The sequence below is a fragment of the Athene noctua genome, chromosome 15 (genome assembly GCF_965140245.1).
Source record: "Athene noctua chromosome 15, bAthNoc1.hap1.1, whole genome shotgun sequence".
Taxonomy (NCBI): Eukaryota; Metazoa; Chordata; class Aves; order Strigiformes; family Strigidae; genus Athene; species Athene noctua.
The window spans coordinates 5,615,568-5,629,255 of record NC_134051.1 but is presented as its reverse complement, the minus strand read 5'-3'; the positions used below and the strand labels follow the sequence as shown (position 1 = coordinate 5,629,255).

General features: G+C 46.8%; 1 protein-coding gene across 1 annotated transcript in view; it reads right to left on the bottom strand.

The window, feature by feature from the left end:
- Positions 1-13,688, bottom strand: part of CACNA1H (calcium voltage-gated channel subunit alpha1 H) — a 255,390-nt gene that overhangs the window by 118,508 nt on the left and 123,194 nt on the right. Inside the window, exons 3-5 of the mRNA XM_074919769.1 lie at positions 11,330-11,441; positions 8,272-8,405; positions 3,474-3,571 (exon numbers count right to left, since the gene is read on the bottom strand). Of these exons, the coding sequence (XP_074775870.1) occupies positions 3,474-3,571; positions 8,272-8,405; positions 11,330-11,441 (344 nt within the window). The remainder of the gene's footprint in view (positions 1-3,473; positions 3,572-8,271; positions 8,406-11,329; positions 11,442-13,688) is intronic.

Sequence of the window (13,688 nt, the reverse complement as noted above, 5' to 3'; positions counted from 1 at the left end):
CCAGAGGAGCCGGGATCCTGGCGCCCAGCCCTGCCGGCTGCTCTCCAAATCCCGTCCCCGTGCCACCCCGGCGCCGATGCTACCCTGTGGGGAAGGGACACGGTGCTGGCAGCCAGGCTGCACTAGCAAGTGCCACAGGCGGTGCGGGATGGCGGCCAGTGTCCTGGCCATCCCCTGTAACCACAACTCTGGTGTCAGCCACGGGGATGGCACCAGCCTCTGCCTGAAGCAGAGATGGAGGCAAACGGGGGTTTGATTTTGTAATGCTTGTTCCCAACATGTGCTATCAGCACAAGCCCCCCAGGAGCACATCCCATGGCGCTGCCCTTTAGACTTTCCTTGCAAATCTATCTTTGGAAGAGCAGAAAAGACTCACTTAATTCCCATTGGAAAGAGGATGCATGGCTTTTCTTCTTTTTCTCCTCCCTGCTCTCACTAATATCCTCGCCTTCTTTTTCCCAAAAATGGTTAAAATTTATCTCCCTGTGCCAGACAACTTTTTTCCGCTCAGCTACTTTTGGTATTTTGGGTTGTTTAGTGGCACCGTTCTTGAGATTGGATCCATCTGTTCGCTATCCGCTAAGGGTGCTCTGGGCTCCCAGCAGAATGTCAAGTGTGCCATGGGAAAAGAGCATGAGCATCGGTTAGGCTGAAACGAAGATCAGGATTTCTTTTCGTTCCCATTCCCCGTGATGCCTGGTTTAAACCACATAGTAGAAAAATAAAAATAAAGCAGTGAAATGGATTTTTAAAAACAATGACCACTACTAAAAAAACCCGCTAACTACAGCCCCTGCCAAACATATAAATCGCAGGAATTATATTTTCCCCGTCATTTTCAAGGAATAATTTCTAATAGAGATGATGTTTTTATTGGCTGGGGTTCTCCTTTCTTTTCTTAACAAATAAAATAAAAATGAAATAGTCTTGTGGGTGAATTTATTGTGCCTGGAAGTGAAGAGCTAATAGCACTGGCTGGAGCCCAGGAAAATGCCCAGGCATCACGGGGATAAATTGCCAGGCTACTTCTCATGGGTCCCTGCTTGCCCTGTGCTGCCACCGAACACCAGGCTTGTGTCTTCTGACCCAGCTACAATTTCTGTCTGCTCGATGTCCTTCTGCGACTGCTACCAAGCTGAAAACCCTGTTCCTGCCAGCAGGGCGGTGCCCGGGGGAGCGTCTCTGTCCCAGCGCTGGGGATGGCATGGACGGGGCTGAGCAGGACCTGCAGCCACACTGCTGGTTGGGATGCGATGGATGTCCGAGGGAATCCCCTGGCTAAGCTCTAGCATCCCCATGGATGCAAGACTAAAAATGTATCATAGAATCATAGAACGGTTTGGACTGGAAGGAACCTTAAAGATCATCCAGTCCCACCCCCTGCCACGGGCAGGGACACCTTCCACTAGCCCAGGTTGCCCAAAGCCCCATCCAACCTGGCCTTGAACCCTTCCAGGGAGGGGGCAGCCACAGCTTCTCTGGGCAACCTGTGCCAAAACGTAACTCAGTTATTATCAGAAACTGCAAAAATACAACAAAATAGAGGGTTGTCGCTATCCATTTTCCACAGCTCCTAGATTATATCAGCCTGAAACACTAAAAGTACCAATGTTAGAAGTAAGCATCTCATAAACAAGTAAAGTCTGTGATTATCTGCCCTCCAGGAACTGAGATATTTCTAAGAATACTAATCCTGCTCTGGCACTTGTTCAAGACACTGGTAGTAAGTTCAAGACAATATTAAGACCAGCCTAGCTGCTTTGACAAGCTGGGTAACTCAACTCCAAACACTGAGATTTTTTTATTTAATGTCACATACAATTAACAAAAAATTGAGAATTTTCTATTGCCCATCTTTGGAAAATAATTTAAAAATTGAAGTGGCAAGTGTAGCAGAAGACAGCCTAAAAGGCTTCCTTCAAAGCTTCAGTATCAAGTCTCCTAAGGAAGAAAAACACAAGCTGGATCCAGATCAAAATTTCACCTAGACTTGGAGGCATTTTGATCCCTGGGCTGCAGTTTAATAGGCATGTAAATCCTCAAATTCCCCCAGCTTCTGCTCTCAGCCTAGCTGAATCCCAGCCTAAGACTCCCACTATTTCAAGGGAGAGCTACGAAGGGCTTCATGGATTTAAATAACTTTGGAGCGAGCCTGATCCTCGCCCCAGCCTGAAACCTTGGCAGGGCTCCGAGCCGAGCACGTGCCAGCGTTCCTCCGCTCCTCCCCATCCCAGCGAGGCCATGGAGCCACCGTGCTCAAAACCCCGGGGGAAAACTTCGTGTTGTGCTTTCGGGCTGCTCCGAAACCCTGGTAACAAAACTTCATTAGGAAAACAAAAGCTCCGGAAGGTTTCATGGTCCCTTTTAGCCTCTTGTTTCTTTTTGTCTTGTTTTTAACTTCTAATGATGTCACTGTCGAATTTATAGATTTTTTTTTTTTTTTTTCCAAAGAAAAATCCTGAAGAATTTGAGCTCAGAGAGAAACTTCAAAGACTCCTGTGCGCAAATATCCATCTGTTCCCTTGCATGTTCATCTGAGGTACTGGAATCGAAACCCTTCTGGGGGAGTTTGTTTTGCTGTCCCTAGATGTGCCGACACGATGGGCAATTAATCTAGGCAGGATGTTCAGTGAGGACCGGCGGGGCTGTGTCATTCAAATGTGCTTTTAAAAAGAACAGGAAATGTTGGTTGGGTTTTTTTTGTTTTTTTTTTTGCAAGGAACCTCTATGATTTCCATACAATGCTGCTGCATTTTGAATTGAATGGATTTTGGTTAAAAGATGATGAAAGCGCTATGAAATTAGTACCTTGCAAAGGATTGCTCAGCAGACAGCTGATTCCAGCAGGAAATTATTTCAATTTGTTAGTTTGTCTTTCAAATTGGATTTAGAAGACAAGCAGCTGAAGCCACTTGAAAATGGATTTAGGGGCCACTTGAACTTTCTATCGTGGGTGAACCCAATTTTGTTTTACATGACAGCAAACCTTCTGTGGTATTTTACCCACAAGAGAGGCTGCTGCGCTTTTAATCCTGAACACAAAGAAATGGAAAGACCTTAAATAGCTGAGAGAGGAAAATGAACCCATCCGGGGCAAGAAGATCCTCCTGCAAACTGACCTTTCCCCTTTCTTTATAGCAACTTTGTTATTTCCTTTGCACTAGGAGCAGAGGTACTCGCCTCAGAGCGTTCACAAAAACACTGGAAAGCAGCCACAAAAATTTGGCACCCCAGGTATAAAATCTACTCCTTGCCCTTTACTAACACCGATAATCATAATAAACGATCTCTAACTTGCCATTAAAAATTAAAATAAATGAACTTGCTCTCAGCAGCAGGAGAGTAGACAGCTACTACAAGGCTCAGCATTTAGAGAGCCATCTGGGATGGCTTTACCCCCCCGGTTTTGGGCGGGGGGTGAGTCAGGCAGAGCCAGGCAGTGTGGCTGTGGTGTGGACAAAGGTGTTACTTACTCGGGACCCTGTTAATGGCTCGTAGCGGCCGAAGTACCCGGACGGTGCGAATCGCAGACAAGCTCACGTTGTGTCCGTCCAGAGAATACTCCATCATGCTGCAGGGGCAAGAGGAGAGGTGTTAGGATGTGCGGTGCTCAGTCTCTGGGCATGGGGGTACTGGGGCTGTCGCTGCGCTCTGGAAGCCACAGCGCAGGCTTGCCAAACCACCCACTCCGTGTTTGCAGCTCATAACGTGCATCACGCTGTCAGTGGGGGATAGAAGGGATATTTCAGCCTCTAAGAGACTGAAAATACCCACAGGAGCAGCGATGGTGCAGGGGCCGGCAGGCAGACGTGCTCCAGGCTAAGGTGCTGCAGGCACGGGTAACACATCAGAAAGCAGAACCTGGCACAACAAGGAGCTGCAAAGTCGGGGCCACAGAAATCAGGGCAGAGGGGGAGCCCCCAACTATCTGCTCAGCTTCCACAGCCATGCTGCTCTCCATTTCCATTAGTTTATCGTGCTCTGGCCAGCAGCACATCCGCAGCCTTCCTGGGGAGATTACTGCACAACTCCATGCAGCTCAAAGCCAATAAGATGTTTATGATATTATACCCCCTACTAGCACCCCAGCGTATTGTCACGCCAGCTTATCTCTCCCCATATGACAAAAATGTGAATAACCAAGCCGAAAAATGGCGTTAAAGTAGTTTGGGCTCCATTTTATTATTAAGAATCAGAAACATTTTCTTTTTCATGCTCCGTCTCCATTTCACATAAACATTTCTCTTCCAGGCTGGGAAGGATGTTAAGTCAAGTCAGTTTTCTTGGTCTTTTATAGCAATGAGTGGCAAATGTGTGTAGTGTTGATTTTTAATGGGGTTATGGCTAGTTAGCATGGCTGTAATTACAATTTATGAGTTTGACTACGGGGAAGCACTTGTAAATATGTCACAAATCTCTCACCACGCCTGTTCAAATAACATAACAGCATCAAAAGCTACCCTGCGAGTAAGCTGTTGGATCCCATGGAGAAAGAGCTTTTGTTTTGTTTTGGTTTTTTTTTTTTAAATAAACAAACAGATATGTAAGGAGGAAGGCAAATACAAGCTGAAATGCTACAAGCGAGTACTTCAGAAGCCTCAGTAGAAAGAGATTTTCAACTTAAGTGTCCTGCAGCCAGGGTGGACCAAAATTGTTAAGTGCCATCAGGAAGCAAGAGCTGAATGGATTTCAGGAAACAGGAGAAGGGGGTTTGGTTTTGGGCCAGCCTTGCTCGGGCATACCATCGCCCACGTGCCCATGTTCTGCTCTGCTGGAGCCTTGCACTTTGCATTTGGTGCCTTGCCCTGCTCTACAAAGTTTAATTGGGAATATCTAGATGTTCTGATGTTTGTTTCTCTTTGGTGTAATCCTGAAATATCACTGGCGTTGCACTGAGGTGACTTTTGCCCATTAGCCTTAATTTGTCGTGTGCAGAGGCCCTGCTGATTTTGAGCTGTTTTTAGTGATAACCTTTCAGAGATATAATTTTCTTCTGAAGTAGTCAGTGCATCTTTATAAATTAAAACCACCTTAAAGCTTGTACATAGGAGCTGAGCTGAACATGATGAACAGCTTTAAAACTCAGCACGGCATGAAAACAGGTTTTAAATCTAACGTGTGTTCATTAAGCAGCCGGAGCAGAGCAGTGGGAAGCAGCCCGGAGCTGCATGAAGGACCACACAGTGGGAAAGCCATCGGAAATGCCCGTTCACACCTGCATTGAGGGGCTTGGAGCCAGCACCAGGTGTCTGCTCAAACAGACCTTGCAGGAATAGACAAAGCATTGTTTAAAGTCCCTGAAGTGAACAGTGCCGAAGCCTGAATCTGTTTGCTGGCGTGGTCCCAATACAGCACACTCGCAATTTATCGGGTGGCTGAGTAAGTGGATTTTAGTGTAACCGATACAGGTTTTGAACTACTATTAGCATGTAAAAAGTATGAAATGCTCCAGTGGGAGCTGGTTTTGTACTTCGCACAACACATGCAACTATTAGTGTGTTAAAGGGCCAACTCCTGGGACCTCACTTCTACTCAGCCCTTGGAGTTTCAATGGGGCCGATAAAAGATGAATAATCCAGGATTTGGCCTAGGAAACAGACTTTCTGACCCTGATACTTTGGACTTCCGTGATACTACATTTAGGATTTGAAAGTAAGTCTCAGGAGGATCTACACTGCCCACCAAAGCCAACCTAAAACACTTGATGGATTCCAGATTGGACGTTCTACAAGCAGTGAAAACATTTGAAACCTTCATGAAAAAGTCAAAGGTTTCTTTGTCAAGGCCAAGCTTGGAGTCCTGTTCTCATATCACACTTGTAAACCAAGAATACCCTGGAAATGCCTGACAGAAACCTGCTGGAGCTGGAGCTGGAAATTCTGGGTATGCAGGGACCAGAGGTCTAGGTGGACTGGCACTGGGGAGGCAATTCCCTACAGCCTCTGGGTACTGAAAAAAAGGAGGCACAAGCCTTTGTGATGTCTTCTACCATTAACAGTTTCCAGTCCTTCAGCTGTCAAGTTAAAGATGTCCAAAGCATATCATATGAGTCTGCAACATCTCCAGGGACTGGATGCACCAGAAACCTCTCTGGTTTCAGCTCTTGTGGACAACATTTTTGATGCTCGGGAAATGCTTTCAACTTGGCTGCTGGACAGACTGAAAGGTTGTAAGCTCCATTCGGTCTGAAATTTTCCAGGGTACATTTCTCAGGCGAGCAAAACATTAAAGGGCTTTCAGTGCTGGAACAAACTTCAGACACAATCTGTTGCTAGAGGCAGAAGATATGTTTATTTTGTAGTTTCCCGGCTTACCCTCCACTCTCTTTTGTATACTTGCTAGTAAGCCAAATCAGCTTACTTGAGGAGACTGAATGAGACAAACAAAGCAGGCAGCACTGCCTATCACTTGTTTTCCTTCTTATCAGAAAAAGCCTCATAATAACTTCACCACATCCATGTGCTTTCTGGAAAATGCAGCTCTTGTTATTCCAGTAGTGTGATCCCTGCTAAAACCACCTCCAGTTTTAGGAGCAGACATTGGATCGAACAATGGCAGTGGGAGAGGTGAAGGACCACAGCCCGTTGTGCAGCTTCTCCTTGCCCTCCACCAGTGTTACTGGCCAGTCCAGCTCTCAGACCAGCCTCTCTTCTGAGAGATGGGAAATAATGTCAGAGGTACAGCTCAAATACACCAAAATCATCTGGAGATGGCCCAGATCAGCCAGAGAAGGGGCTGTTCCTCTTCTCATCTTCAGCCTGAGTAACACCAGACTGGCAGGAGGGCTTCCCAGCGGGGTCTTCTGATGCTTCTGCTGGTTTCATTCTTCTCATATGCCAGCCACGGAGGGTGGGGAAATACCCTGGAAAACTACCAAGTTGACTCACCAGCAGCCTTTCCCCTTGTCCTGGGTGCTACATGAACAAAGATCCTGGTGCCAAACCTGACTGAGGTATGAGCAGAGGGCTCAGCCTTTCTGCCTGTATGTGCTGTTTTACTCTCCTGCTTCGCTGGGATGATCTGTTTGATGATGTGGGAAACCTCTGCTCGCCCATCAGGAGAACTCATCCTGCAGGTTCAGCATGGGGAAACACTGTCGGCACTTTGGTTATGGATGGCAGATTTCTGATCCCGAGTTCCCCCTGCAACCACAGCCTTGCTCTTCCCCTACTACTTCTGGCTTAATGCTGCAGCAGCTTTGGAGAGAAAAAATAATTAACTGCTTCTTTTGTTGTCCCTGCTGTTCTTTCCTGGGCTGTAACCACACACGGAGTCAAAAGGAAGTTCTGCTAAGGAGAGCTCATGTTTTATTCAAACCAGTAAGGCCATTCCTAATTGTATTCCAGACAAATAACATGGAGCAAAACAAAACTCCATTAGTGCAGTGAAGATTGTACATCACTAATGTAAGGGTAAAAATGCCCCAACATATTACAGGAATGTTCTAATTAACCCCAGGCTGGTCATTATAAACCCAGGGATTCAGAAATAAGGCAGAGCTCTGTAATTAAAGCTGTCTATCTCTTTCTAGGGTATACTAAGCTGATAAGAGAGCCAGGGGTATCTGAAATCCATTTATTCGTAGAAAAAAGTTTTAGACTTGCCAGGCTTTTTAGTCCACTCCGTTTTCCCCTATGGGTGCAAGGGCATTTGTGTTAAAAACACCCAGATCTTCCTTATATCAGTTTATTAACACATCCTGCACAAATAAGCAGCTGTGAGAGATGGTATTAAAATGTAAACCAAGAGAACTTCACAGGAGGCATTTGCATGCACTTGTAATTTGTGTCAACTTATGGCCAGCTTCTTCCACTGGTATTTCAACCTTCTGAACCAGACGTTTGGGCTAGATTCTTCTTGTCTGGCCGATTTCTGCCTCTCTGCCTCACTCTAATGCTGTCACATAGCAGGAGTGGGGCTGAGCTGCTGTGTGCTTTTTCCACCCATTCTGGAGACAGCAGTCTTAACTGCAAGCACTGGGACATACTGGCCACCGCAAGGACTAGATCAGCGTGCACTTGATTTAACAAGAGATGACACTGACCAAAGGATTGCTACTGACAACCAGATGGCTTTTGCCCTGACATTCATACCCCACTCCATAATCCGGCGTAGTTGCCAGAGGTGAAACCAAATGAGACTTACGAGACTTGAGCCTGGCAGCTTTCACAAGATGTTATGAAAACCAGCCAGGACAACCTACAGATTTAGCTCTCTGGGGTTTTCTTGCTTTCAACACGAAGAGCAAATTTATGAGGTTTTGTTACTGACCCCGCCATCACGATGAAGAAGTCCAGACGATTCCACGTATCTCCAAGGTAACACTTCTGCCCGAAGATCCCCAGAGCCACCATCTTGATGACCATCTCCACCGCAAAGAAAGCGAAAATGAAGTCGTCAAATGCCTGGAGACCAGTAAAAGATTATTACAGTCAGTTCTGCTGCGCTCTCTTATCAGGGAAAGGAAAAGCAGAGACCTGAGTGCTCCTATCGCAGAGGCACTCTGCATACCCTGGCAGACGCTGCAAGGCGAAGCAGTGGTACCAAAGTGCCACCTACTGAACTCAGAAATAAAACCTGCAATACGTGATAGGTGGTGGCATCCCCTGAGCACAGCTCCTGGGTCAGTCCACTGCCTGGGAAGCATTAGCAGCTTCTATTAATCTACTGACAAAGATAAAAGGACATCACTGTTGTACAGTTGGGTCTGGGAGGTCACAGCAACTTGCAGAGGAAGCTGTGTTTCCAGACGGGGCAGCTCACACCTCCTAGAAAGAATCTGTCCCATCTAACACAGGGGGATGTGCTTCACCTCTGAAGACTTCCCAGACTCTCAAAACAACCAGGTCTCTACCCACAGACCCAGACACAGCTGGGAGCGAATGTACACATCAAGCAGAGGCCAAAGAAGTAACTGTAAGGGCATCCCACTGGCAAGCCTGTGTGTCCAGTGCAGGACCTCTTAATGAAGGTCAAAAGTTTGGGGTTTAGATTACTGTAAAAACAAGAAGAGAAAATAAAGGTGCACAAATTAATCCATTGCTGCCCTATAGAACATCCTTCAGCCTTTACTTCAAGAATGACTTCTGCAGAGCAGCGGGGACTTGGAGAGCTATGATTTCTCCAGCCTTCCTGAAGACTAGTTATACGCATGAAAAAGGAATGTACTTGAAGATACCACGAAATGGACTCTGTTGTAAATACTCTTCTACATGTTGCCTGTAAACTTGAACATCAGGAGATACAGATTGCTTTTAAATCACATGCAGAGGCTTTGTTGTTTTGAACGTCAGACTTGATAAAGCACAGGAACTTTGCAATCTACAGACATGACTGCTGCTGTGCAAACCACTCTTTTAATGACCATACCGTTTGGTATTGTGTCTCTGGCACGTCCGTACTGAGGCCTGAGTGGATTAATGGTAAAAATAATAGAGTGTCCACCTCAAAGGCAAGTTCTCACTGCGCATCCATGTACCTCTGCGTGGTGGCGTGTGAGCACCATCTTCTCTGCCTGTTGGCTTTATCAACCAACCTTTCCTTTGATAAGCTACACAGAAATTTCATTCATGCTCCATTATGTCAGTTCATTTAATAACTGGCATCCAAACTCCTCCATAAAGGAGTTCAGGCTTTCCTACCTCATGCTCTGGCTTCCATTCCCTCCTGCAAGCTGTGACAGGGTGAGGGATAACAATGGCTTTACTTGCAGTCCTTTACTGCCTGCAAACCTTTCAGGATAACACTTGGGGTTTGCAAATATACATTGTCATCATTAAGATGGTATTAGAAACCAAATTCAGTGCCTGGGCTCCTCGCAGCTGTATGAGTGTCTATTCTGAGGAGAACAGACCATGAAAGCTGTCTGTTCGCACAACCTGATTAAATTATGAAAAAAAAGAAGTAAGGAGCATTCAATAATGTCACCTCCTCATCCAGGCAGGATTCCCTTTGTCTGCCTGGACACTTTGGCAGGAACAGGTATCCTCCAAAGTCCCACATGCAGAAAAATGGCTGGCATGTAGCGTGTAACCTTTCAAGAGAGATCAGACACTTTCTGATGGGCTCTCTGAGGGATGCTCAGCCTACAGCTGCCTGCAGTGTGACATTTTCTGGTGAAGGAGGTGGACTTACTATCTCTGGATGCTGCTTCACATCAACCCTGTGCCTGACCCTCTGAGACAATCCCTGTGCTGGATGCCTCTGGTGGCAGCAGTTTCTCAAAAATTGATCCCATTCCACAACAAACCTCTAGTGGCTTCTCAATTCATCTGGTTTACTTGGCTCTGCATTTAAGAGATCCTCTTTTAAGGTTGAAAGAGGGTTTCATGATAAACTCTGCTACTCCTGGCATCTGCAGGCAGTTCTGGACCAATCTTTGCAAGAGGCAGGAGAGGCTGGTTGGAAGGATCCGACTGGCCTTCCCGTATGGCTGAAATGCCCAAAGGGAAGTGAAGCAGCAGATCTGTGCGAGATTTGCACAAACCAAGCCTGTTACCGCGTGTCGGTAGTCCCTGCCGAGGTTGATGTAATGCATCAGAAACAAGGAAAGTTGGTGCCAAGCCTGAGGACTCAGTTGCTGCAGGAAGCCCAGCGCCAAGGTGCAGCCCACACACCAGATGCTGCTGGGATGTGCTTCCAAAATGAATCCTGCAGGCATATGGCAGCAAGGGGATTGCCAGGATGCAGCAAGGGATGAAGTGACAAGTGTGATGATGCCCCACTAAGCTTGGGGTGGCCAACAAGGGTCTGAGAGCTCTTCCTAAAGGTCAGTTATCCTGGCACTTGGCAGTGCTGCACTTCAGCTGGTGGGGCTCTGCTGTGGAGCAGAGCAGGCACAGGCCCGTCCCGTGCTTTTTAGTTCATGAAGAAGGGAATGAAATGGCAGAGTCACCGGTGCTGTATTGCAAAGACCAGACTGCAGCAATCCAGGAGATGCTGGCTGGGGTGGAACCAACTGACTGCGAGCAAGAGGTTCCCGGCAGCACTGTCCATCCTGTAATTAAAAAGTGTTGAACACCTCCAGTGGGAGCCGAATGCCCAGTTTTGAGCTCCCCTACCCTTACTGAATATGTAGAGAAAGGATCTTGCTGGGGTAAGCCCACATCAATCAGCCTTTGAGTCTCACCTAGGGCCATGGAAGCAGGTCTCCTTGGAGGACAGGCTTTAGATGCCAAAGTGTGGCTTACTGGAAAAACTATCGCTATGGGAAGGGGTCTCAGGGCTGGATCCTGGGAAAAAGGGTCAAGATGGGGGTCCCAGCTCCCAGAGCGGACACCCCCCTCCACCCCACACATCCCAGGCAAGCGGGGCAGCACGGGATCCTTACCTCCAGGATGGTGCACCGCTCCGACTGGCACTCCACATCCTCGCAGGGCTGGAACATGCCCAGGGTGACGCAGTTCAGGAGGATGACCAGCATGCTGACGTGCTCGAACCAGGTGAGAGGAGGGTGTTAAGGAGAGCACACACTCCAGTGGCCATCGGGAGGGGGGAAGCTGAGGCAACCTGCTATTTACGTGTCAAAAAGCCTTCACGCCTTGCACAAGTAAAGAAGAGAAAACATCTCAGATTTGCTAAGGTTTGAAGTTTTTGGCAACTGAGGAAAGGGCCTTGGAAAGGGTACCCCTGCTGAGATGAAGGGACAAAGGATGCCTTTAATTTCCTATATAGCAGCAAAGCCAGAGAAGCACAAGCTACGCTTTCCACCTCAGGTCCCCCACATTTCATCCTCTTCTGTTCTTCCTGCATGCCCAGGGGCAGCTGAGAGCACAGCTGCCTCTGTCCTCCTCCCACAGCAACTTTCAACTCCAAATCTCAAAGGGTTTTAGCAGTGAATCACCCCACATGTCCACTAGCATTAACTCTTCCACTACCAAGCTAAAGAAATCAAGACAAAGATGAATTAACTCAGGCACCATCACCACAAGAAACCTGGCTTGTGCCCAGTTCCTTGCTCCAAACAGTGAGGCTCCTCTCTTTGTTTCCATCTCCAGTCATGAGAGCGGGTGCTGAATGCAGGTTATCTCTTTCCTACCTGTTTTCTAAGTCTCAAGGAACTCTACATCATGACCAAGGATGAAGGCAAAACAAAGCCAAGCTGGAGGCACAAGTTGGTAGGGCCAAGGATGACGGCATGTTGGGATGTGGGATGTAATCCAGGACCCGGGGTACACAGCACAGGCTTTAAAAGGAACTGAAAGGGCTCAAGGTTGGATGTCTCCAGGCACCAAAACAACAAAAGACTATATTCTCTTACAGGACCCACCAGTGCTCAACTGCACTAACATTCATAGTTTCAAAGTAGTAAGTGGTGATTCGCATCAGCGCAAAATAGGCCCAGAGCTTATGATTACTGCTGCTGGTACGACTATTAAAAACAATAAAAAAAATTTTGGGGGAACTAAACAGGAGTTTCACAAATTAGGCATGAATGAGAGAACTGTTCTTAGGAAAATAATTGGAAACATCTGTGTATGAATAAACCTTTATGCTTTCAAACACACAAGCTTATGCGAGTGAGGGATCACGGAGAAAGAAGCACATAGACATTGTCTTATTTCTGATAACAAAAATTCTCCTGCTTTGGAAACCTGAAGAAAAAAACCCCTACCATATTTCTCCCTGCTGTTTTTAGAAGTATTTTATCTGGCATTCTATCAGTTCAACACAAGATTTATCACAGCACAAGATTAGGCAAGTGCAGGGCTGCAGTCTCAAACTCCTTTTGCACACACACTCTCATTTATCCATATTAAGAGAAAAAAGTGAAATCAGCAGGGTCACGTCCAGCAGCTTCTCTAAAACATGAACTCAACTCCCTTCTTGTTTTAGAAAGGGCTTTCACTTCAAAATTCAGAGCTAGGAACACCTTGGAGCCCATGCTGGGAACCAAACACATCAGACTTGGAAACCCACTTGTCTAAAATGGAAATGCATGAAATCAAATAAACAAATTAAATAAAAACCCAGGTCACCCTGTCAGCGATGCAGAAGGAGCTGGAGCAGGCAAAGCTCCTGGCCACAGCCCTAGAGGACTTGTGCATTGCTGAAATACCGATGTCGATTTATTTTAATTTCTCCCTCCCTTCAATGACTTCTTTATGATTTTTGACATTTTTAGGGCTGTTTGGATCTCCTTCCCTTTCACCTAATTAGAAGCAGAGTGGTAATCCTGCTCCATAGAGACAACAGCCCGCATCAGACCTAAACAAAGCCCAACCCGTGGCCACATCCTAGTTACCATATTTGCATCACTTGATGGGATTCATGTGGAACTCCATGTAAACAGGGCTCCTGTGCTATTCCCAGGGTACCTGCAGTTGCATTCCTCTCGCTTATTATACTTGCAGATTTTTTTTTTTTTCCTTTAAAGTAAAAAAACCCCCAAAACATATGGATTTTGCACTGTTAAAAAATGTATAACTCTGGTAACAAATTAGGTCTCCCCCTTCCCTGGAGAAGGGGAGTTCACTGACCCTGTACCTGGTTGCTCCAACCTTGCTCTGTCCTGCCCCAGGACACTGATCCTGGGCTTGTGCTGGCTCCATCCCCTGCTGGTCCAGCGAGGGGGAAGCGTACAGCCTCGGCTCTTCCCCCCACAAGATGATAAGCTTTTGAATCCACCATCCACCAAGAGCTGCTGGTTGCGTTACTGTTCTCCATCCCGCTCTCCACCGCCTGAGCCC